The sequence below is a fragment of the Sinocyclocheilus rhinocerous genome, unplaced genomic scaffold (assembly GCF_001515625.1).
Source record: "Sinocyclocheilus rhinocerous isolate Xijiao unplaced genomic scaffold, SAMN03320098_v1.1 scaffold1166, whole genome shotgun sequence".
In the NCBI taxonomy this organism is placed as follows: domain Eukaryota; kingdom Metazoa; phylum Chordata; class Actinopteri; order Cypriniformes; family Cyprinidae; genus Sinocyclocheilus; species Sinocyclocheilus rhinocerous.
Window position 1 is genome coordinate 64,689 of NW_015646356.1, and position 24,538 is coordinate 89,226.

Sequence of the window (24,538 nt, forward strand, 5' to 3'; positions counted from 1 at the left end):
CCAGAGCTTTCCCTATCCAATCTTTTTTTTCCCCCTCGTCTCAAGAAATATCTGCGTCCACACGAAACCACGAAACCGACACAAAACGATGTAGTATACATGCCAGACCAGTATGTGGCGCTGTAATTCTGCCACAGAGATACACTAAAAACGGAGAAGAAGACTTGGACTATGCGCATAAACCTTGCTTGCGGTATACAAACGAACATGGAACAATACATGTATTAATCTGTGTTAATGTTAGTTAATAAAAAGACAATCGTTCAGTGTTTGTTCATGTTTTTGTTGCCGTTACGTGACGTAGCGGTGTCTGACTAGGGGCGAAACATGGGCTGATGACATCGTCGTTTCAGAAAATATACGGATTCGCTGTCCACACGAAAACGCATGATCATCCTTTTTTTTTTTTTTTGCCTTTGTTTAAAGAACAGTTGAGAAGAGGCAGGATATGATAGGAGAAGAGGGATCAGGAAAGAAACACTAGCCAGGACTCAAACTGGAGATGTTGAAGAGATGTGCACAAGGCTATTTTTCCAGCAATATACTTAATAACAAAATCCCTTATCCAAAGTATAAAATGTATTGTCCTGTTTTGCAACAGGTGTAAATGATACCTCAAATCGTGTGACTTTTTGAGGACAGCTGGGCTATTGAAGAATTTTGCTTGTGGATGATAAAAGAGTTAAAAAAAAAAAATAATAATAAATCCGGTAGACTTAGACTGAAGACAGTGTATAAAAAAAAAATCTAGTTTTAATATGATGTAAATCAACAGAAGTATTTAAAAACTCCAGGAAAATTCTTGGAATTCTGTTGTTTGTTGTTGCTGTGCAACTGTGTCATTGAAAATCAATGCATAGTTTAAGTATCATGATAATTGTGATCGAGACACTGTTTTCTCAGAGAAACAGTCATAGAGCAGTCCACGCCCTGTGGCCCCAGCAGATGGTCTGATACTGTGCCACACCTCTGTCCGTTCAGGCGATGGGGAAATATTACGGTTCACACACTCAAGAGCTAGGGTTGAGAAGGAGACAAGAGTGTGTCACTCCAATTACGAAGCCGTCCTTGATGAGATGCTTAAAACACCTGGTGTTACTAACTGCTGTCCACTGTCCACTTAAATTACTGGCTCTCTCTGTTTTCTCTTACTCTCTTTCTAGACTACTCACGATGTGTACAAGGCACTTTGGCAGTGTTGTTGCACAGACCATTCGGACGTACAAGACTGACCAGTTCCCATTACTTTTAATTGTCATGGGCAAACGGACATCAAATGAAGTTTTAAATGTCATTCAAGGTAAAATATATATCTAAATGAACTACAAATAAAATTATAGATAACACTTCATCAATTAATTAAACTTAGTACTACCAGAAAATCTGAGACCATATATGGATGAATGGATAGAAAAAAATAATACTGTCAACATAACTATTTGAGGTAGAATTGAAAGATTACCTTTCAGAATTTCAGAAAATCTTTGGTTTAATAATAGCAGCAGCTTGAGTGGCCTTGAACTCCACAAATTTGTGTAAAACACTTCATCAATTAATTAAACTTACTTAGTACTACCAGAAAATCTGAGACCATATATGGATGGATGGATAGAAAAAAATAATACTGTCAACATAACTATTTGAGGTAGAATTGAAAGATTACCTTTCAGAATTTCAGAAAATCTTTGGTTTAATAATAGCAGCAGCTTGAGTGGCCTTGAACTCCACAAATTTGTGTAAAACCTGTCACAAATGTACTTGTCTCATTAGTGATCAAGAAATGTATTTATTATTTATTTTACATCTTAATGTTTCTTATTTATTTCAAAATTATAAAACTTTTAGGTTTACATTAGGCTCAATTTAGTCTCTGGAGGGCCAAATTATTCAAAATATATTTAAATAAATTGTTATATACATAATGAAATTGTTAATAAAAACATAAATAATTTAATTATTTAATCTTTAAACAAATTAATAAATGTCTACTGAATTTCTTTTTAGCATCGATTTGCGTTCATATTAATAATTCATAGTAATTCAGATTTTATTTTTCAAATAAAAAATCTATAAAATAAAAATGTAATTGTAGATCAACGTGTCTCATGTCATGCCGTATGCAATTATTTTCCATTTGGAACATTTTGCATGCATCTCAAAGTATGAAGAACTGCAAAATTAGATAAGTCTGCTACAGTTTGATTGTTGTTGTTTTTCTGTTTGTGTGATGAAGGCAACACAACAGTGGATGAGCTTATGATGAGACTCATGGGAGCCATGGAGATCTTCACAGCACAGCAGCAAGAAGACATCAAAGATGAGGTGAGATCAAAGATGAGCTCTCTTCATAGGCAGCATTTTAAGGTCTCATTTTTGAAACAAAAATAGGCAACTTAATTATTCTGCCTCTAAGATGCTTTGTTTGGCCAAATTCTAAGATAGCACTGCATGTATCCTTTGTGGAAAAATCAATTCCACATTGTATCGTGACAATATAAACTCAGTTCTTCCAAAAATTATGCAACGCACGCTACTTGTAATTCACTACACCAGACACTGATTAGCACAGAGAGGCTTTTTATTAGGCAGATTCAAAGTCATATTTTTAGGCCACAAAAAGGGGCATGTTGGGGCAGATGACCACTCATTGTCTGACTCATACGAGTCGGCCCATCACACAGGGGTAAGAATAGACACTCCGCCTGCGTCTGTGTGTTTGTCTGTTTTTCAGACAAGCCATGGAAGAAAAAGCACAATTGTGTAATGTAAGCTTGCGGTGGCCTGTGCTTGTGAAGTCGACACAATGCTGGCAGGATGCGATTTTGGTGTGTCATGTCTGCATGCGGTATGAGATTGTTTAAAATCAATGCTAGGTCTGCAAACAAATGCACTTACAAAGAGCTCAAACAAGATCTGTCCATCTGTTCAAATGAATTGAAAACAGTTTTAAGTGAAAGGTTATTCCAAATAGTGGATCTCTATGCTCTGTGGCAACTTTCAAGAGGAGATTAACTTCATGCCTAATTAAAAACACTAATTATTAAAGTTTTGTTACATGTCATGACAGGTCTGTCCACACTTCTTTGAGTTGAGCTAATTAGTCATCTTTCTCCACCTGTGTGTGTTAATGTTCGTGTCTGTGGTTTGGTGGGAAATATTCAGACAGCAAACACAGGTTACTGTCCCCCTGAGGCACATTGACTCGATGATTTGATAAGTCATGACATTTCATGCCTCGTCCCAGCATTCTCTTTTCAGTTCGCACCCCTGCATGAGATGCTTTGAATAATTATCAATCACGAAAAGCAACAGAAAATATTTATGCCATGTCATAATTTTCATATTCCTTGCCATTGTCTCAGTGTGAAAATATTTCTGCTAGACTCCAGGTAATTTGTTCAGTCTCCATCTGCTATTAGGCCGGTTTCCCGGCTCGGTGAATAAGTTCCGTTAAAAACGTTATTTGTATCCGTTCCATTAGATCCATTAGGCTGTGAAATTTCTGCTTCCCTCAGTCAGAGCGCTTGAATAACTCTGACAGATTGATGGATTTCTGCTGGAAGTGTATTGACGGTTTGCTCCTCGTGGCAATTAATGGCTGTAATCTGTTTGGCTGTGAAGGAAATGTGATGTGAACAAAATATTTATGCCATGTCATAATTGTCATATTCCTTGCCATTGTCTCAGTGTGAAAATATTTCTGCTAGACTCCAGGTAATTTGTTCAGTCTCCATCTGCTATTAGGCCGATTTCCCGGCTCGGTGAATAAGTTCCGTTAAAAACGTTATTTGTATCCGTTCCATTAGATCCATTAGGCTGTGAAATTTCTGCTTCCCTCAGTCAGAGCGCTTGAATAACTCTATGACACATTGATGGATTTGTGCTGGAAGTGTCTTGACGGTTTGCTCCTCGTGGCAATTAATGGCTGTAATCTGTTTGGCTGTGAAGGAAATGTGATGTGAACGGACACAAACAGGGAGCCGGGTTTAGTGAGGTGCCAGAGGAAACGCAGAGGAGATATTTTGCGTTTTATGTAGTTCACTTCTGCTTCCCTCAGTCAGAGCGCTTGAATAACTCTGACAGATTGATGGATTTCTGCTGGAAGTGTATTGACGGTTTGCTCCTCGTGGCAATTAATGGCTGTAATCTGTTTGGCTGTGAAGGAAATGTGATGTGAACGGACACAAACAGGGAGCCGGGTTTAGTGAGGTGCCAGAGGAAACGCAGAGGAGATATTTTGCGTTTTATGTAGTTCACACATTTGGCCCTTAGCTGGAAAGTTTTCCATTCATTTTCTGTTCACTGAAAAACAGTTTATGTGGTAGAAATTAAAGATGAGGTTTACCTAAAATATGTAAAATTATAATATTTACTCCCTAGGGTTGGGTATCAATACACATTTCAATTTGATTCGCCAGCTCTTTATTTGAGTTATGTCTAAACTATTCAAATTAGTTTTGAATGATTAATTAAAAGGACTAACTCAAAAAGAGAAAACATAAATTTTTCTTGAATTAGACTACACTGGTTGTGCAGAAGGTTTTCGATTCAGCAAAAAGAACCAGTTCATAAAAGTCCTTTGTTTATGAATTGGACTAAACTGGTGGCACTGATTTTTGGTTTTTTGTTTTGATTCAACAAGAACCACCGATTCATAAGAATAATTTCTTAATGAATTGGACATCACTGGGGGTTGGATGAAAAATATTTAATTCAACAAAAAGAACTGGTTCAAGAGAGTCATGTCTCCATGAATTGGATTACACTGGTTGCTGTAAATGTCTGAGTCAACAACAACAAAAAAAGGGTTCATTGTTTGATATTTAACTACACCTGTTGCATTAAATGTTTTTGATTCAACAAAAAGAACCAGTTTGCGAGTTTGACCATACTGGTTGCACTGAATGTTTTACGTTCACTAGAAAGGAAAGAAAATCAGACTACGAATGGTTTTGAAGGGTCAAAGTATTGTAGCATTGACTTTGTTTTAAATTAAATTTGTTGATTAAAGTACAGCTGGTGATTACAGCTCATTTCAAATCATGGGTGTGATGCTTGAACCCAAATCTTTTGTTAACCTTGTGTTTGTACACAAATGAGTGAGCCACCTTAGAAATGTGTGGGAGTGTTTGAAAGCATTTGTTGTTGTGCCACCACTAACAGCCTGCCATTTGAGGCAGTTTAGGTTTGCCCTTTAAAGTCCTTAACCGAAATGTCCCTGTGTGTGTGTCATTCCTGCCCCATACAGTCAGGTGACTCATAGTGACCTGTGTGTGTCTGTCCATCTGTATGGACAGATATACACCCCTTACATACACTGTCTGGATCAACAGGCAAACCCAGACAGCACACACTCATCCACCAAGATCACACCAGCATTCCTCTGTGTGTAAGTGACATGACCTGGGGTTGTGCAGTCAGGAGTAAAATAGTTAGTTATACGCTTGCTCCATTAGCTCTTGTACAGGTCACAGCACTGACTCACTGTATGTAGAGTGTAACAGAGAAAAAAAAACATGGGAGAAAGCTTTCACATTCTGTACTCACCCTGTTTAATTATTTTCAACTTACACTTTCTTTTTCTCTTTGACAGAGCATTGAAAGAATGCTTTGCTTAGTTTATGTAGAAGGATACAAGTGGAGTAAATGGATAATCAAATTGGTCAAATTGGACTACTTATGAATTTGATCATTAACTTTATATGTTAAAATTCATTGCTATTTTTTTAATGGCGAATAGATTTTAGCTTGGATGACAGCCATGAATTATGATTTGCTACTTGATATTGCTAGTCAAGGGCATTATAGAAATCATTTTGAATGTTACATTTTAGATTTTCCCAAAAGAGACTGGCTGTAAATTTTCTGGACATTTTGATGGCCTGTCACAACACCTAAACCTTATTTTATTATCATTATATATATATATTTTTTGTGTAAATTGTATTGTAAATTTGTTTGTTTTAATTTTACTAGGAATTTTAAATTGGTATATCAATGGTATGACCAGTCACAACATCTAAACCAGTTTTTTTTTTTTTATAATTAGTTTTTTTTTTTTTTTTGCTCTAGGTTGCTCTTTGGATAATGAACTATACTACTTGGTGGAAAAATGGCGACTATTAATGTTGTTAATGTTGTTTAGTAAAAATGAATGTAATTGTTCTTTCATAATAAGGTTGTTGTCACCATTTCGTGAACCCAGTAAGCTGTGAGAGGCCATTAGTTATTTATTTATTTATTTTTTAACCTTAAGTTTTTATTGACATGCCTTGTATCTAACAACACTTATCTATGGCGAATTCAGTGTAAAACATGGCCTCTCATGACTAATTGCTTTATTATAACAGTGGCTTTTGAAAGTCCTTTTGAAAGATTTTGCCTTGTACGATTTGTTCTTATTTCCAGCCCTCAGATAAAAGATCCAGTTGTTTGTAATCCCGATACACCCGAGTTGTTTCAGTGTTCTGACTTTACGAATAGAGACCCACACACAGCCCACAAACTCTTCCTATACCACAACATGGATTTCACACACTCTTTTACAGCTCGTTTGAATAGAATTTGAGGATGTATCTCTCCTTTGATCAGCCTCTGTGCTCTATCGCTCCTTTCTCTTCTCTATCCTTCCTTTTCTTCTCCTCTGCTCTGTGTAGTCACAACTCTTTTTCACATTTCCACACAAAGTCCAGCCAGGAGAAAAGACCCTTAGTCTTAAAAGCGGCCGCAGACAATCGCACGAGCCTGACTGCACAAAAGCAACAGTAGTTATTCACAGTCTTCAGTCTCAGCAGGTAGACCTGCAGCTGGGTTTTAACAAACAGGATCCACACACACACACTCACAATAATAAAAGAACCCGTCCATTGTATGTAGAGGAACTCCATGCATTCACTTCTATAAGATACTCTTTCAGTCGTCCCCAGTTAGTGTGTCCGACAACACAATAGTATTCAGTATGTGGCCATTACTGTTGACAATGACGAGGAACCATTTCATACGTAAAAGATCCAGTGGGATTGTTATCTGGATAGACATGCTCTTATTGGCTAGCTGGTGTAGGATGTAGATAATAGAAATCTAGTGATAATATAAATAAATTCTGAGACTACTAGAAAAATGCCTTTTTCCTAATTATATTATCAGCTAAACAGTTTTAGTAAGTAGTTAAAAGTCTTTTGGACAAGTTAGTTCACATGGTCAGTATCTACTTGCTTTTCCAATCAGTGACCTATAAATAGACCTAAAACTTTAATTATTTATTAGTTTATTTATTTACTTATTTTTAAATCATTATTATTATTATTAATGGTTTTTATTAATATTATTATTATTAATAATAATAATAATAATAATTATTATTATTATATTATTATGTCTTCAATTTAGACAAATCTTTTATTGTTTACTTCCAAGTTTATTTTAATTTATTTTATTTTTTTACTTTTGGATCCCCCTGCATATAAAAAAGTAAATATTAATGTTCATATTCATTTCAGAAATTAAAAATTGTTGTTCTAATTTTAGATGATTAGTTCATGACATTAATTTTATTCACCCTCATTTTTCTTTCAGGATGAACGTGAAGCCAGAGAAATGGTCAAAAGAGAGCAGGATGAAGCTTATCGTTTGTCTCTGGAGGCTGACCGTAAAAAGGTTTGGCAAGATATTAAATGTCCTTTTTTGCTCCTTTTTTGCTCCGATTTCCTTTTTTGGTTTGTTTTTATTTATTTAAAGTTATCTATTTATTTATATTTATTTTCATTTAATTTTGAAGTATAATTGCTGAATGATTGTGTAAAATTCTTATTGAGGTATTTTAGATAGTATGTTGCTAGTTAATGTGATTTTTTATTTTTTTTTCAGAGAGAAGCGCAAGAGCGAGAAGAGGCAGAGCAAGTCCGTCAGGAGCGAATCAGGAAAGAGCAGGAGGAAGAACGAGAGGTGAGGTTAACTTTGCGTTTCACCGGTTTGGTGACTGTTTCAATAACACGGTTTATATGACAAGCTCTCAAAGGTAAAGGTTTGGCAAGATATTAAATGTCCTTTTTTGCTCCTTTTTTGCTCCGATTTCCTTTTTTGGTTTGTTTTTATTTATTTAAAGTTATCTATTTATTTATATTTATTTTCATTTAATTTAGAAGTATAATTGCTGAATGATTGTGTAAAATTCTTATTGAGGTATTTTAGATAGTATGTTGCTAGTTAATGTGATTATTTTTTTTTTTTTCAGAGAGAAGCGCAAGAGCGAGAAGAGGCAGAGCAAGTCCGTCAGGAGCGAATCAGGAAAGAGCAGGAGGAAGAACGAGAGGTGAGGTTAACTTTGCGTTTCACCGGTTTGGTGACTGTTTCAATAACACGGTTTATATGACAAGCTCTCAAAGGTTGGTGAAAAGAAGAAAATTTGAGAATGACCCTAAATAATTCACCTTAAAAGTAGCACGATACAGGCCATGTAATCATGATCCTTCCTTGTAAAAGAACTGGAATTCACAGAAATCTACTAGTTTCCTTGTTTTATTCTACGTAGAGCCCAGCGAAGCTTTGTTTCCTTGCCAAATATGACTGATTTCCTGCATTATGTTACAATTACTCTGCGTTACCAGTTAGTTCCAGTTAATTGGTTCAAAAGAGCCATTAATGCTTTTGAAAACATCTTAAATCTTTAAAACCACTCTTTCTGATCCATTGAAGCCGAAAAAAATGAGCACAAAAATGACACCCGTGCTTTAAGTCCAAATTTAAACCTGACAGTTTCACTCACATTGACATTTAATGTGTTTATGGATATTCTAAACATGTCACTTAAATGGGATTTCACGCCTCATAAGATGACAAATAGCAGTGACAGCCATAAAGCTTCATGTCCTGTCATAACCACTCTCATCAAACACACAGTTTACATTGTTGCACAAATCACATACTTATTTGCAATCCGCCCGCGTACTCCTGCAGTGTTTGCGCTATCGCCCCGTATACGAGCTGTACAAAACGACAGGTGCACGTCAAAGCAGTGACACTCTCACAAAGACGGCATCAAAAAGTGTCACGGAAAGTTAAATCTCACCTGTAGATGTAGGAGTAAGCAAATATACCCCTTCCCTATCAGCTGATCAGCAGAATACAATACCACCGTATTAACATTCAAATTTATTACAGATGGTGCGGTTTAGAGCTCTTTCTAAAGACAGTTTGTGGCACAAAGTGTACTTGTTCATTTAGTGTGCTTACAAGTTCAACACACACTCTTTTTAATAAGATATTTGCTCACCAAAAACACAAAAAAGCCACCACACCAGTGTCGCCAGATTATCGTCTGTTTATTCAGCAGTAAATACTAACCGGACCAGCTCAGGTGAAACTGCTATATGAGATCATTTGTCACTTTTAGGCTTCAACAAAAGCACATGATTAGTTCAATCTCCTATTGCCATGGTACCATTCTTGTCAGGACGTGGTGTGTAGGCTACAGTATAGACCTTCAAACATACGATACCCTACAATAGCTCACTTTAGCTTCATTTAATGCTTGTCTTGGACAAAGCTTTTAATATGAGGCATATTGTGGAGATGTAAACACAAAGACGGCCTGGAGGCGAAGTAATTGTGTCAGTCCTGTGTGTGTGTGTGTGAGCTGTTAACTCAGCAGCAGCCTTGTGTTTTAATGAGAGCAGGGTCTAAAGTTGTTCACCTGCCGTCTGTAATGAACCCAAGGGGAGAAGAGGTTTGAAACACACACACACACACACGTTTAAACAGATAAAATCACCTGCACTAAACTTCAAATGACCATTTTTGCTTTTTTTCCCCCTTCCATGCTGAAACGTCACGTCTTTGGACGTGAATCTCCAAGCTGTGAAACGGGTGACATGTCTTCGATTCCTGCACCTTAGAGGTCACCTGTTACGTTTCGTGACATCGTTTGGATTCGCACACAATCGTAATTAACCTAACCTAACGTAAGATTAGATTCAAATGGCGTACATTCATTTCTGCGATTTTCAGCAGCAGTTACAGTTTGGCTGTATGTGGCGTGCGTGTATCTGCGCTTCTTCCCGTGCGTCATTTTTGTGACATTGTGTGTGTGTGTGTGTGTGTGTGTGTAAACAAGGCAGTAAGATGCTCTCCACCTGGAGTCTATCCAAGCACGCGCGCACCCTCGCACGCCCAAACCACAGCACCTCGGTGGGTCTGTGGCCACAATAGGCGCACTGGAGGGAAACAATCAGCAGAAGTGTATAGAGAAGTAGAGAGGGGAAATGCTCTGTGATTTGGACTCTTTTGTGACCCAGACAGCGCATGAAAGGCCGAGGGGGAGTGGTGATGTCATTACTCTCTGCCGTCAGGTGCTACACACACACTCTGTTTGTTTAGCGCAGTGAAAAGGATGCTCCTCAGTGCCCTTTGTGCGCCGGGACCAGGAAGCACACAGTGCACACATACATCCCGAACAGGGCTGGGGAGAGACGCTGTTCGACCCCCAGAGGGCTTTTTACACGCGGCCCCTACCTAAGGGAGCGGGGCCGGCACGCGCTCACACAAGCCACCTGCTGCTAATGAGCTACTGTTGTACACTTTGATGAAATATAATTGCATTATGGTGTGTAAATAAAGCCTGCGTGTTTTGTCACAGCATATGCTGCCCAGTGTCACAACAGGAACAACAAGCTGGAGTTGAAAAGCCCAGAGGAGCGGCAGGTCGTGCTCCGTGTCACTAGAGACGGCGCAATTCCCTCACCTCTCCCTCTCGCTTTCGCGCTTGTTCTCTTTAAATGTGTATGTGACTTCTCGCTGTTTCCCTCCCCGTCCCTCGCTTTTGACTCGTTTTTTTTTTTTTTTACAGTGTGATATTTCTATGACGTGCAAAATGGAAAGATTTTTTTTTGTGTGGCACGTTCAAGCTGTGATGGAGCGCTAAATTTAGGACCTTTGACGCATGACTTTCGTGCTGCAATTTAATAAGATCCATGCATATATATGTTATGTGGTACAGTAGTGTGGTTTTATAGTCATTTTAATATTAAATGAGCTTTAAACCTTCACATTCCAAACAGAAGATTTATGAAGTGGTTAGTTCATGAGATACGATTGTTTTGCCATAATGTTACCGTTTTGCTGTCCCCTGCGCAGGCTATCCGTCTCTCATTGGAGCAAGCCCTGCCACCAGAGCCCAAAGAGGAGGGCGGAGAGCCAATCAGCAAGCTGCGCATCCGGACGCCAAGCGGCAAGTTTTTGGAAAGGCAGTTCCTGGGCAGCTGTAAACTCCAGGTCCTGTTTGACTTCGTCGCCTCCAAGGGCTACCCATCCGATGAGTTCAAACTGCTCACCACCTTTCCACGCAGAAATGTGAGTTCACACATGCACACAAACATTTACTATAGATTTATGTAGTTTTCAAATAAATGTCTTCGAATTTATATGCATTTTGACCCTAAAATAATCCTTAAACTTACACTAAAACTTTTTACACTTTTTAAAATACAGTATAAATAAATATGAATAAATGCATAAATATACACTTATAGTTTCTTAAAATGACATATTAGTGCTATATATAAGACACAATGGATACATTTTGTATTATATTTAAATTATATATAATTAATTTTGTTTATTTTAACTGTATATGTGTGTATATATAACTTGAATATTAAAATTATGAATAATATTATTTTTATTATTATATAATAAATTGTTTAATACATTTTATATAAAGTGTGTATATCACTAATGTATTTATTATTATTATTATTATTATTATTATTATTGTGTATTTATGAATCACTTTTTTTCTTTAAAGGATATTTAAGGATATTCTCAAAAAAAGGAAGCATTGTTTATATATTTTTAGTTATTGTTTTTAACTACTGAAGACATTTTTCTGCAAATTTGGGTGCAAATAACTAGAGTAACACATGTATATCATAATGATATCGGTCATGACCATTACCCCACTCATAACAGCTATTATAAGTACCCAAGTGCGCACATAGTCCTGGAACACCCTCCTCCATCCTGTTTAATATATTTTCTGTGGGCAACTTTCCCCATGCTGGAACATGACTGATATTAGTCTAGAGCCCCACTGATGGTGAATATCTTTTAATTCTTGTCCATCTGCGGTGCACTAATAACTGTGTGTGTGTGCGTGCGTGCGTGTGTGCGAAGAGTGTGTGTGAGTGTTACAGCTCAGCAGGAAAAATAGAGTGTATAATTGGCTAGTTAATCCCAGCGTGTGGCAGAAGTTTGTTGCTCATCTTAGTCTGAGTGTGTGTGTGTGTACTGTACAAGTCCACAGATAGTCACACACCTGCACATTAATTAAAAGCCATGCCTGGTTAATTAGTATTTCTTTTCCTCTTGTGTATTTTATTTTTCCTTTATTTTCCTTTATTTTTTTTTTAGATCTATCCACAAGTGCATAAATCATTTACGGAATATTAATTGCGGTCCTCAGAAGCAGAAAGGTGCACTGGCTACTTCAGATACAGTCAGCAGTTCTTTTTCCTGTGTGTGAGTGTGTTTGTGTCATTAAAGTGCTGCGTTTGTGCACTCTGCAGCAGGTAGATAACAAGCTCTGCTCTTAACGACCTGACTAATTAACAGCATGGAAACAGAAATGGGCTTTCCATTAATCAAGAGATGTGCGCAGGCCTGCCCAGACAGCATGCCATCCAAACCCTTTGGGGACGAGCGTTAAGGGCCCCAACAAACTCACAATTTTAAACACGCACAAAATGCCTTATCGTGCTCATAAACACTCAACGTCCACCTTAAACACTGCTACTCGGGCAGCCTCACACCCAACAAACAGCATTTCACACGTTGTATTGCATTTATTCACAGTCTCTGTTTGGAAATCAAAAGAGAATAGAGTTGCGTGTTTCTGCGGAGGGTGAAATGTGTATCCAGCAAAAGGAGGGAAGCAAAAGCAGGAAAAAACAGGCTGTGTTTGTGACTGTGACTACAGTGCTTGAGTTTAATCCTCTCTCTCTTTCTCTCTCTCTCTGCCTCTTCTAATTAAAATCATCTCTGCCACAGACTCGCTCTATCCCTCCCACAGGATTAGGCCATGAGCACTATTGCATTTGTAATTCTGCACAAATGTTTAAACTTCATCTCTCTCTCTCTCTTTCTCTCCCCCCCCCCACCTCCTCTCCTCTCCGCATCCAAAACCAAGATAATTGCCAGCAATAAGAGAGTGATTAAACAGAGGAGTTTACAAAGAGAGAGATGGAAAAGTGTCTGAAGGCTTTTGTTTCATTTGCGGCCTGCGAGGGTTGTGTTTGTCAGTTTGTTTGTTCTTTTCTTCTCTTTGATGGACAGATCCAATGCACCTGCACTCTTCTGAGCGAGAGCGTGAGGAAGGATTAGAAAAGCAGCCTCAGGATTCCCTTTCTATTCATAACACTCATTAATGTCATGGCACAGTCACATTGCCACTCACACCAGCGCTTAGGGGACCTCCAATCATCTGACGAGTTCTTTTTGTTTTCTGTTGTTTTTTAAAGTTATCCAACTCGGGATACGTGAGGATCTCTTGGATGAGTAATCTAATCTCATGTGTGTTGCTTGTTGAACGGGGCTTCTCAGCTGGTGGGTTCTGACCCAAAAATGAGTAACAGGTCTGTTCGGAATAGAGAAAACAAAGCTAAATGCAGATAATAAGATGAAACTAACCATGAAATGAGGATGAATGAGCTTGGCAACTTTTTCTATATAAATTCATGAAAAATTCATAAATGGTTTTATAATTGTATATTGTTTTATATATATATATCAATCACTTAAAGTATAGACAAATGCAGAATATTTAAAATTGAAATATATAGTATAATACGAATATTGTAATATATAAAATATAACATGTATGTGTGTAGATAGATAGATAGATAGATCATGTGACACTTTATACTGGAGTAATGGCTGATGATAATTCACCGTTGCATCACAGAAATAAATTATATTTTAAAGGATAATCAAATAGAAACCATTATTTTATGTTGTAACAACATTTTGCAAGATTACTGTTTTTTTTCTGTATTTTTGATCAAATAAATGCAGCCTTGATGAGCATAAGAGACTTCTTTAAAAAACATTACAAGTCTTACTGATCTCAAACTTTTGACTGGTAGTATATATATATATATATATATATATGTAGCAATATTTTTTGCGTGTCAGCTGTACATAATTGCAATATCATAATTGTCAGCATGTCAGCTTTACATAATTGCAATATTATAATTTCTAATATAATATAAAAATGTATGTATTATATATTTATAAAGTGTGGCTTATAGGTCACTTTTTATTATTCATCTTTATAAATCTTTTGGGGTCATCATGTGATGTCCAAAGTCTGGGTCACCAGACCAAACCAGTTGCAAAACCACTGCTTGATAAAACATCTGTTCTTTCTACCCTCAGAGAGTCATTTGGATGTGTAGTTTCACATCTCTTACGTCAGTGCCTGGCCTGTCTGTGCATTTGCGTTGGCTTCTTGCCTTTAGACCACCCTTAGCATCCCGTGGTCATGCTAAAGACAAGCAGGGAGCCAGAACTGACTTCTCCCCAGAGGTGGTAACCCTCCTTCCCCCCTCCGTCTCCACCCTCGGCCGGCCCTTAGCAGAGTCTTACTCCAACACTGCGAACGCTGACGCCCTCACCGCTCCTGCAGGCAGATAATGATCTCCCACCGCTTTCCTAATTGGCCAAATAAACACTCTACAACACAGCGCTAACACAGACCTGGCTATTGCGTTTTAATTAATGGTGGAGGACCCTAAATGGCTTCATTAGAACTGTTGTTTCAGCTGTATATTTTTTTTTCTTTTTTTGTTGGTTTGCTTTTTTCCCTTTTTCTTTTTTCCTTCTGTTTGGAAAACCACATCTCGCGTGTCTGGTCTTTATTTTCCTTCTCTCTTAGCCGCTTATTGCAGGTCCTTTTATTAGTGCTAATGAATGGCAATATTTATTTGCCTGGCTTTTAAAGTGGAGATGTTCAGTTTAAACAAGTCTCGCTACGAATCAGGGAAGACTGGCGTTCAGCTTATTACTAATTTGCTTTAAATGTTTTGAGTATGTGATTCGGAAGCCAGACCTTTCTTAAAACCTGTGTGTTCTTAATTTATAGTAATGCCTTCACGTAGTTTACTTTGCAGCGGTCTGGTAACATACACCTGCTTTATGATAAAACTCTGTATTGACATTTTAATGAGTTTTTACTGTGTTATTGATCAGGTTAATCCTTAAGTATACTAATAATGAAATTAATTAAACTGAACTGGCAGCTGCAAGTGACATCAGTTAATAATGCTCTGAGACATTCAGCTTTTATTTTGTTTTTCGGTGAACTCCGTATTGATTCCCTCAGGACTTTTCAAATAGTCTGGTTGTAGAAATGTACACAGTACAGTCAGTGATGCAAATTAATTTTCTTGGTGTTCTTTTTCTTTTTAATCTAAAAGTACTGCTCAAATTTCACATGAAGACATATTTACACTAACAGTGCTGGTGAATTTTCCCTTCAGCTGCACTTTTTAAAAATTATTATTGTATATAATATAGAAGCTTATTATACTATTTATTATAAGTTCCACAATATTTGGGCCTAAATCTTTACATTTAGCCTTTAGTTGCATTTGCTTATTTTTATTAATTATTATTTTATTGTACACTACAAATCAAAAGTTTGAGTAAGATTTTCTTTTTTAAATAATAATAATAATAATAATGCTTTAATTCAGCAAGGATGCAGTAAATTGATCAAAAAGTAACACTAAAGACATTTACAATGTTATATGATTTCCATTTCAAATAAATGCTTTCCTTTTGAAATTCATATTAATCATAGAATCCTGAAAAAAAAAATGTAGCATGGTTTTCATGGATGCATGGACATTGCTTTCAATACTGATAAAAAAAAATGGTTCTTGAGTACTAAATCAGCATATTGGAATGATTTCTGAAGGATTTGTGTGACACTGAAAACTGGAGTAATAGCTGCTGTAAATTCAGCTTTGCCATCAAATGAATAAATTCTATTTTAAAATATAATAGAACAGTACTCTAATTCATAGTGATATCTCACTCTATTACTGTTTTTACTGCTCAGCAAGGCAAATCATTGCAGCAAGAGAAAAATCTTATTGACCCTATGTATTTTTAATATATAATTATAAAAAATAATCTAATAACTTATAAAGTGAGTATAATAAAAAAACAAACATTTACAGTCCAACAGACCGATTAACACAAATAGCTGTCTAACAGTAGTTACATTTTGTTTTAATAAATTGATTAAAACCAAATCAGAATATTAGAATGATTCCGAAGGATCATGTGACACAATGCTGGAGTAATGGCTGCTGAAAATTCAGCTTTGCCATCACAGGAATGAATTACATTGTAAATGTATTAAAAATAGAAAACTTTTGTAATAATATTTTACAATATTTACTTAATGTATTGGTCAAATAAGGGGCAGTCTTGGTAAGCATAAGAGACTTTCTTTCAAAAACACACCAAACTTTTGAACGGTAGTATACATTCAACTTTTTTGTTACCTTTTTTTGCTCCTTTTCAATGGCCTGTAAATGGTCATCGTTCCATTTAGGGCTCAGAAGTCGAGTAGCACTCTACTTTTGGAGAGCAGGATTCCCTCTCTCTCTCGTGCCCCTTTTCTTGTGGTCATCTGGGCGGCTGTCCTGTGTTTGTTTGGTGACTGTGTGGGGCCGTTGAAGATGAGTGTGTTAAAGGTTTAACAGGATTACCTGCCATCAACATCATCAAGGCCCAAAGAAAACAGCCGCCCGGGCCTCTCCTCCATCGCACAGCCACTTCTTGCTTTAATAAACCTCTTCAGGATTACGGTGATATGAGTCTCCACACCCTTCAAATGATCTCTTTTCTTCTTCTGTTTATTTGGCCGTCGGAGAACGTATTGTTCTGGAGTGGAGATCACACTACCCGGGCACGTTTGAATTCATTTGGTCTTAACGTCCCCCATCGGTGCATTGCGGGTTAAGGTTGTCAGTCAGGGGGTTGTAATCGTACTTTAATTTTATGACTCTGTGTGAGTGTGCGTTTGTGTGTCAGTCGAGGTGTTAGAAGCACAAGCGCAGTCGCTGTTGCACAGCGAAGTCTAATTTCATTCAGAAGGGCCAAACAGAAGGTTTCTGAAGAAACTAACAAGTGCTGGGAAAAGAGGGAGGGAGTGAGAGGAAGAAAAAGAGCGAAAGACAAGGAGAGTGGAGGAAAACAACAGCTTTGTTTGTTGACAGATGCTTCTCCTCTTATGGTCTGTTAATTGGATAACAATGTAAACAATCATCCATGGCATCTGTCTCCTGCCATTGGAGTGCCACCTTGTTTCTCTCATTCCCCTTTAAAAGAGAACAGTCATCAACACAAACACACGCACACATCTGCGCCACCCTAGAACCTCATTTACTTCTACCTGATGCTGTGGTGTTATAGCAGGTTGTCGGGTTCATTTCCATTTGAAGTTTTTCTTAAAGCGCTCGTATGAAGAAAGGGAAGGCATCCTGGTGGGAGCGACGTGTTTTTACGACATCTTACTACCCCATCCTGTGCCCTCAGGTCAGATTAAAAAACAAAAGGCACAAGTCACACGCTAAAATGAGGTTTGGGGCAACACAGCTAATGTGCTGAAGCGGGTGTGATATCTGTGCTACCCCCCCTTCGAGATGCCAAACCCGCCGATAATACGCTGTCACTTTGAACTTACTGTTGTCTGTGCAGTGCTTCACGTCAGGTGTGTCCCAACGAGGCCTTTACCTCAAAACATTTCCTTTTTTTTATGTAAAATTTGTTTATTGGACATTAGAATTATTGTTTTTGTTATGGATCAGAATTCTGCCTTTAAAGTATATTTCAAGTTAAATAAAATTTATTGATAACATATGTGTGTAATTAGGTATAAAAAATTAACAATGAAATGTACTTTTTATTAATCTTGATTGTTAATTTCTACATATACTAATGTTTGAAAGTTGGATTTTTTAATGAATACTTTTTTCAGCAAGAAAAAAAGTATTCATTAAAATTGCTTTAAAAAAAAACTGAAATAAATGCTTTTTTTTTTTTTTAAATGTTCTATTTATCAAAGAATCCTGAAAAAAAAATCCGTTGCAGTTTCCACAAAAATATTAGGCTGCACAGCTCTTTTCAAAATTACATATAGTTATAACATTAAGAAATATTTCTTAAGCACAGAATCAGCATATTAGAATGATTTCTAAAGAGTCATGTGACACTGAAGCCTGGAGTAATGGCTGCTTAAAATTCAGCTTTGTCATCACAGGAATAAATAATATTTTCAAATATATTAAAATCGAAAAACTTATTTTAAATTGTAATATTATTTCACAATATTACTGTTTTTACAGTATTTTTGATCAAATAAATGTAGCCTTTGTGAGCGTAAGAGAGCTAGCAAAAGTCCCCCAAAATTTTGACCAGTACTACATACATTTTTAGCTATTTAAGTTATGTAAATTAACATTAATGAACAATAGTATAATTATTATTAAGGTTAATCTGTGCTGTAAATGCTATACAAATTGCTATTCATGATTTCATGATATACTGCATTCATTCGGTGATATCTATAATGTGGCATGCTGCCAGTTACCACAGAAAATTATTTTAATTATTCCTCAGTTTCTCAAAAAGGACTTTACAGAGCTTTTTCTCATTATTGTGGCAAAAATGAGTAGGCATTTTGATTTGGGCCAGTAAGAAAAGCACCTTAGAAACCATGAAATATGGAATAGTTTTTGAGATTTTTTTTTTTTTCAGTATGTTGCATATATTCTTTTTATTCCATCAGCTTTGTAATATTGTCCAATGTCCTGACTGCTTTAACAGAAATTACACCATACACAGCTTTATTCTCCGACCCCGTGACCTTCCAGTCCAGCTGCTTTCAGCTCTGTTTTAATTACAAACACGTAGAGCTGGAGGGGTCTTCGGAGGAGAAAGAATAGGCCTTAATCAGAGCCCTGTCACCAGGCTGCAGTTAAGCCCCTGTCCTGAGCACTGTGGCCGTACGAGGTGTGGACACCCAGGTGTGAGCAAAGGCCCCGTGTAACAAGAGAACGCTCTGCTATTAGCTCACTACAATACAGTCATCATCTCCCGCTCTCCTTTTCTCTCTCTGCGCAGGATCGCAAGCCTCTTACACAAGCGCTAGTCACTCCTCATCGGCTGGGAAAATCCCTGAACCGAGATGTGGATGATGGTCGTGTCAGCACAAATGTCAGTTAGTTTGCTGTTAAAAGTGTGGCCAGTGATTGCATTGCTCTTGGATAATGAAGTCGGGCTTCACTCATGGAGATTATTAGTGGCTGACGAGTTCTCACCCCATTGCTGTTGTGTTTGGTTTGGATCGGTCCATTTGCGGTAACAAACAGCTACTATCCCAAAGGGAAACAGGACACGTACCTCACACGGGGACATTATCGCATTACGGCGCTAACCAATGACATCAGAAGGCTAGACCCCACACATCGCTTAGTTTAGGAGGAATGACCAGACTTAACCTGCACACCTCATGAACAGCTTTTTTTACAATCTTAATATTGCAATAATGGCCCGTTCATAACAAGAACGAAAGATTGCTATAATAACTATATTAGCATCCATAAAGCGTTCGGTTTATTGTAAGTGCATCCTGCAGTTCTGTCGTCTGCCGCGTGAAACGCTTGAGCTCTTTAAAAAAAAGATGGATTCTGATCGGCTGTCAATGTTTTTAGCATTCATCAGCTGGAAAAAAGTCATTCTGAAAGTGATTCCAACTATATCATTCATCTGTGCTGTTATTGTTACAGTTTTGATGTGGACTTTGCTAGTCTATGGAAGCTTGTTTCCACCATAAGATTTATATTAAAAAACACATTAAAAAGGTAATTGTGACTTTTTTTTCTCAGAATTGCGAGATATAAACGAAGAATTGCAAGATATAAACTGAAAAAAGTCACAATTGCGAGATGACTTGCATTTTTGAGAATAAAGTTAGAATTGTGAGATATAAACTCGCATTTGCAAGAAAATATATCAGAATTGTGTGATTTAAAAGTTGCAATTACACTTTTTTTTTTATTCCGTAGCGGAACCAAAAAGTCAGAATTGTGAGATATAAATTCAGAATTCTGTGGAAAAAAAACTCAATTGCGAAAAAGAAGGTTCTGAGTTTATATATTGCATTTTGGACACTTTTTCAGAGTCAGTTTTAACTTTTTTTTCTCAGAATTGAACGTAGTGATAAAATAGTGAGATAAAAAGTTACGGAATTGTGAGATATAAACTCGCATTTGCAAGAAAATATATCAGAATTGTGTGATTTAAAAGTTGCAATTACACATTTTTTTTTATTCCGTAGCGGAACCAAAAAGTCAGAATTGTGAGATATAAATTCAGAATTCTGTGGAAAAAAAACTCAATTGCGAAAAAGAAGGTTCTGAGTTTATATATTGCATTTTGGACACTTTTTCAGAGTCAGTTTTAACTTTTTTTTCTCAGAATTGAACGTAGTGATAAAATAGTGAGATAAAAAGTTACAATTACATTTTTCAAACAGGCTTCCATACTATTTACTTGTAGTTATGATGTATGTATGCAGTTGTGCTGTTGAACTTTGTAATGCTGCCAGGATTTGTTTGTCTATTGTGACTTTTTTGTATGCTATTTTTACTATTTTGCTTGTTGTAAGGTGACCTTGGGTGTTTACAAGGCGCCAATAAATAAAATGCATTTTTATTTATTGTTATTCTTTTAAAAGTGACCTATTATGCCCCTTTTTACAAGATGTAAAATAAGTCTCTGATGTCCCCAGAGTGTGTATGTGAAGTTTTAGCTCAAAATACCCCACAGATATGTCGTTATAGTCATCCTCCTTGGTCTTAAAATTGGCCCAAAAAAAATGTATTCCTTGGGCATTGAAAAACATTTCAAATTTGCTTTTTTTTCTTCATCTCTTCCCAGATAACGCAGATAGACCCGGCGTGGAGTCTGGTGGAGGCTAAACTCTTCCCTCAGGAGACCCTGTTCCTGGAGGCCAAAGAGTAGGACTGATCTGAGACGTCCTGAGGCGAACAAGAAGAATAAGCAAAGAACTTTTAGCATGATGTCCACAGCGACCAGACACACACCCACCCACACACACACACACACAAGCCTTCACATACTATCACACAGTGCGTTGTATATGAATGCTGAGTGTACATTTTATGCACACGGAGGCCTTCACAAGCACATGGATAAACGATCACTCTCCTCTCATAACTGCAGTGTAATGTTCTTTTTCCACCCAAAATGTAAAGTAACCGAAACAAAAAAAAAAACAAGCAGAGGTGTGGAAGTCTAAAACAGCCAGCCTCACAGACAAGGACTTCTCACTGCGGCTGCTTTTTAGACATGTTTTGTGTTGAAATGAGACAAAAAAATATCAATTAAAAAAAATGACAAATAAATAAAAGTCATACAAAGAGACATTTCCTGGAGAACGCTGGACCATTTCCTTTCCCAAGGTTCTCAGAGTCCCTGATTCTCAGCACAGCCTGGACAGCCCATCATCCTGGCTTCTTCCTTATACCCAAAATGATTATATTTGGTTTAATACTTGTTTATTTTTCTCACTTTCCAATTTTTAAGTTTGATGCTGTATTAGATTTAGGTTAATATACATTATATAAAGAATATATGAACATGCATGTGTCTTGCCACTCTCAATTTATTTTTACCTTCATGTGTGGGTGACTATATCATCATGACATCATCAAACCAGCACATGGCCTCTTCGCATTGAAGTTCTGCATTTTTAATACATGACTGCTAAGGTAAATTTAAAGGATTCTTACGTTATTTATGAACTCGCATGTCCTTCCAAAGTTGCCAAATAAATAAAAGTCATACAAAGAGATATTTCCTGGAGAACGCTGGACCATTTCCTTTCCCAAGGTTCTCAGAGTCCCTGATTCTCAGCACAGCCCTGGACAGCCCATCATCCTGGCTTCTTCCTTATACCCAAAATGATTATATTTGGTTTAATACTTGTTTATTTTTCTCACTTTCCAATTTTTAAGTTTGATGCTGTATTAGATTTAGGTTAATATACATTATATAAAGAATATATGAACATGCATGTGTCTTGCCACTCTCAATTTATTTTTACCTTCATGTGTGGGTGACTATATCATCATGACATCATCAAACCAGCACATGGCCTCTTCGCATTGAAGTTCTGCATTTTTAATACATGACTGCTAAGGTAAATTTAAAGGATTCTTACGTTATTTATGAACTCGCATGTCCTTCCAAAGTTGCATGAGTGTTTTCCAAACAGAAATTATGAAACACTGTTCCGAGGACCATCTGAATGAGGATTGGATCTTCAAAAATGACACAAGCATCATAAACATGGTCTATATGATTTGTGTGCAATATAGCAAGTCTTCTATAGACATCGGAAGGTAGAGATCCAAGTAATTTTTTTTAATACCAATCTTGGTGGGGTATAGCAATGTTTGAATCATTTTGGATTTGTTAATGAATCGGACTGAGCGACCAGTGCAATTCTTGAAAAATTCTCTTTTTATTAAAGTCATAGAGGTTTGGAACAATATGTGGGTAAGCAAATGACATGGTTTTCATTTTTTGCTTTAAACTGTTCTTTTAACATCCTATGACAGGAGTAAAATAACATCGCACCAATTTATTTCTACCCAGTTATTTTCCAGGTTACTGCAGTCAGGATTGTTACAAGTTATTATTTGAAATATTTTGATTCAATGAGGAATTTACCCTGGGAGTGCCACAAATATCTTCACTGCTGATGTGAACTACTTATGGGTTAACATTGTAATTCACTGGAGCTTGTGGCTCTTTTTTTTTTTATTATTGTGCATGAGAATGTAGCCAGTGGCGGTCACATAACTGATCATGTATTTTAAAAGGACTCAAAGAATCTTCACTGATCACTTTAAGGAACTGTCTGGATGCTGCATGACGTGCAGAGACACTGAAGTACTGACAGTAGATGTTGTGGAGTTTGTTTTTTTGTTTTCCATGAGGTTTTCAGACATCTCTGATGAGTATTATTAGCCATTATGGCTATTTTCCCCGTTGAACCTTGAAATGAAATGCTTATTGTAATCTCTGCAGCTCCACACATTTTAATGAGAGAAAAGCAAGTCTGTGCTCTTGTTTGGGATTGATCAAGTTAAATAATTAGTCAAAATATGATATATGATGGTTCATCCTGATTCTTTGTGGATTTTGGTCGATGTATTGAAAGCTAATGAAGTGATCTGCTAAACTATAAGTAGTGAACAGAATGTGTTTTATGTAAAGTACAGTTCCTCATGCGCACTTGACCTTTTTTTAACTGTATAGGAGTCTAACCTGCAGGCTGTTTCATTTGTGTTGTCTGCCTTCTCACGCAAGGAATCCGAACGTTTAATGTGTGCATCCAGTCATACTTCCACTGTAGGTGATGTGCTCTGAGAAGACATGAATCATTTGGTTTCTCACACACACTGTTTGGTGAGAATGAGTTTAGTATGTTAAACTAACTCAAGCATTGTGGTGTTCTGGCCAGTGAGTTCAGTAATCGTTTCAGACAAAGGAGAAAGCAGCCTTATTCAAAGTGACAACAACAAACTAAATGTGTTGTTAGGTAACAATTCTCTGAAATCGGCTCTTGTGTGTTCGTCAGCCCCAAAATGAGCATTCGCAAAATGTGAATGTTTCTTCCTTCTTATGGTTTATATGCTCACTTCTGCTCTGCAATTTGATGTTGTCAAATATGAGTAATGCCTGTGTAAATTGGAATGCGTTTCAGAATCTGCAGATAGCTGTTCTCCTAAGTTTGGCGTAGTCTGCTCTCCCGTGTTTTCAAGAAAGAGCAAGCACTGAAAGGTAAGATTTTCTTTGTTTTCATCATGCTCGATCAGGTGTGAAAGACTGGTAAATCCAGCCCGAGGGAGAAATGCTGGTTATGCAGCTCCTGTGTGCGTGTGATATTACTGTTACAATGACTGAATGATTGGTTAATGCATGCAGACATTGACTTTGTACTGACACAGACAGCAGTGATGAGCAGGTCGGAAATGCTATCATTTTAAGCAGTGAACTGATATTTCTTTTAGCTTGATCCGGCTTGTCTACACTTCGTTATCGGCGTTCTTTTGGCAGGTGTGTTCTGAGCAATATGAGAAGAGCACAATAATGCCCACAACTGAAACCGTAATCCTCCTGTTTGGAAAAAAATAATCCTGTATCAAAGGACATAATGTTTTTTTTTTTTTTTTTCTCCCATTTTAAACATTTTTATTAGCTTTTAGACTTTATAGACTGTAAAAAAAAAAAGATGACCAATAAGTTATGACGTGTTTTTACATTAACTCGTCAAAATAAGTTAAGCAGATTTCAACTTTTTAATCTTCAAATTTATCAGTTGTACAAGGTTCAGCTCATTTTAAGCCAGTTTAATATAATTGAATGTAATTTGTAA

General features: G+C 36.9%; 1 protein-coding gene across 2 annotated transcripts in view; it reads left to right on the forward strand.

Moving 5' to 3' along the window:
- Positions 1–21,477, forward strand: part of LOC107707577 (FAS-associated factor 1-like) — a 72,962-nt gene extending 51,485 nt beyond the window's left edge. The window contains exons 14-19 of one of the 2 annotated variants that reach the window (XM_016511643.1): positions 1,164–1,300; positions 2,234–2,322; positions 7,576–7,656; positions 7,867–7,944; positions 11,131–11,346; positions 21,010–21,477. In XM_016511643.1, the coding sequence (XP_016367129.1) occupies positions 1,164–1,300; positions 2,234–2,322; positions 7,576–7,656; positions 7,867–7,944; positions 11,131–11,346; positions 21,010–21,093 (685 nt within the window). In that variant the 3' untranslated portion in view covers positions 21,094–21,477. The remainder of the gene's footprint in view (positions 1–1,163; positions 1,301–2,233; positions 2,323–7,575; positions 7,657–7,866; positions 7,945–11,130; positions 11,347–21,009) is intronic. The other variant, XM_016511644.1, reaches the window with a different exon arrangement.
- The last annotated feature ends 3,061 nt before the right edge of the window (positions 21,478–24,538 follow it).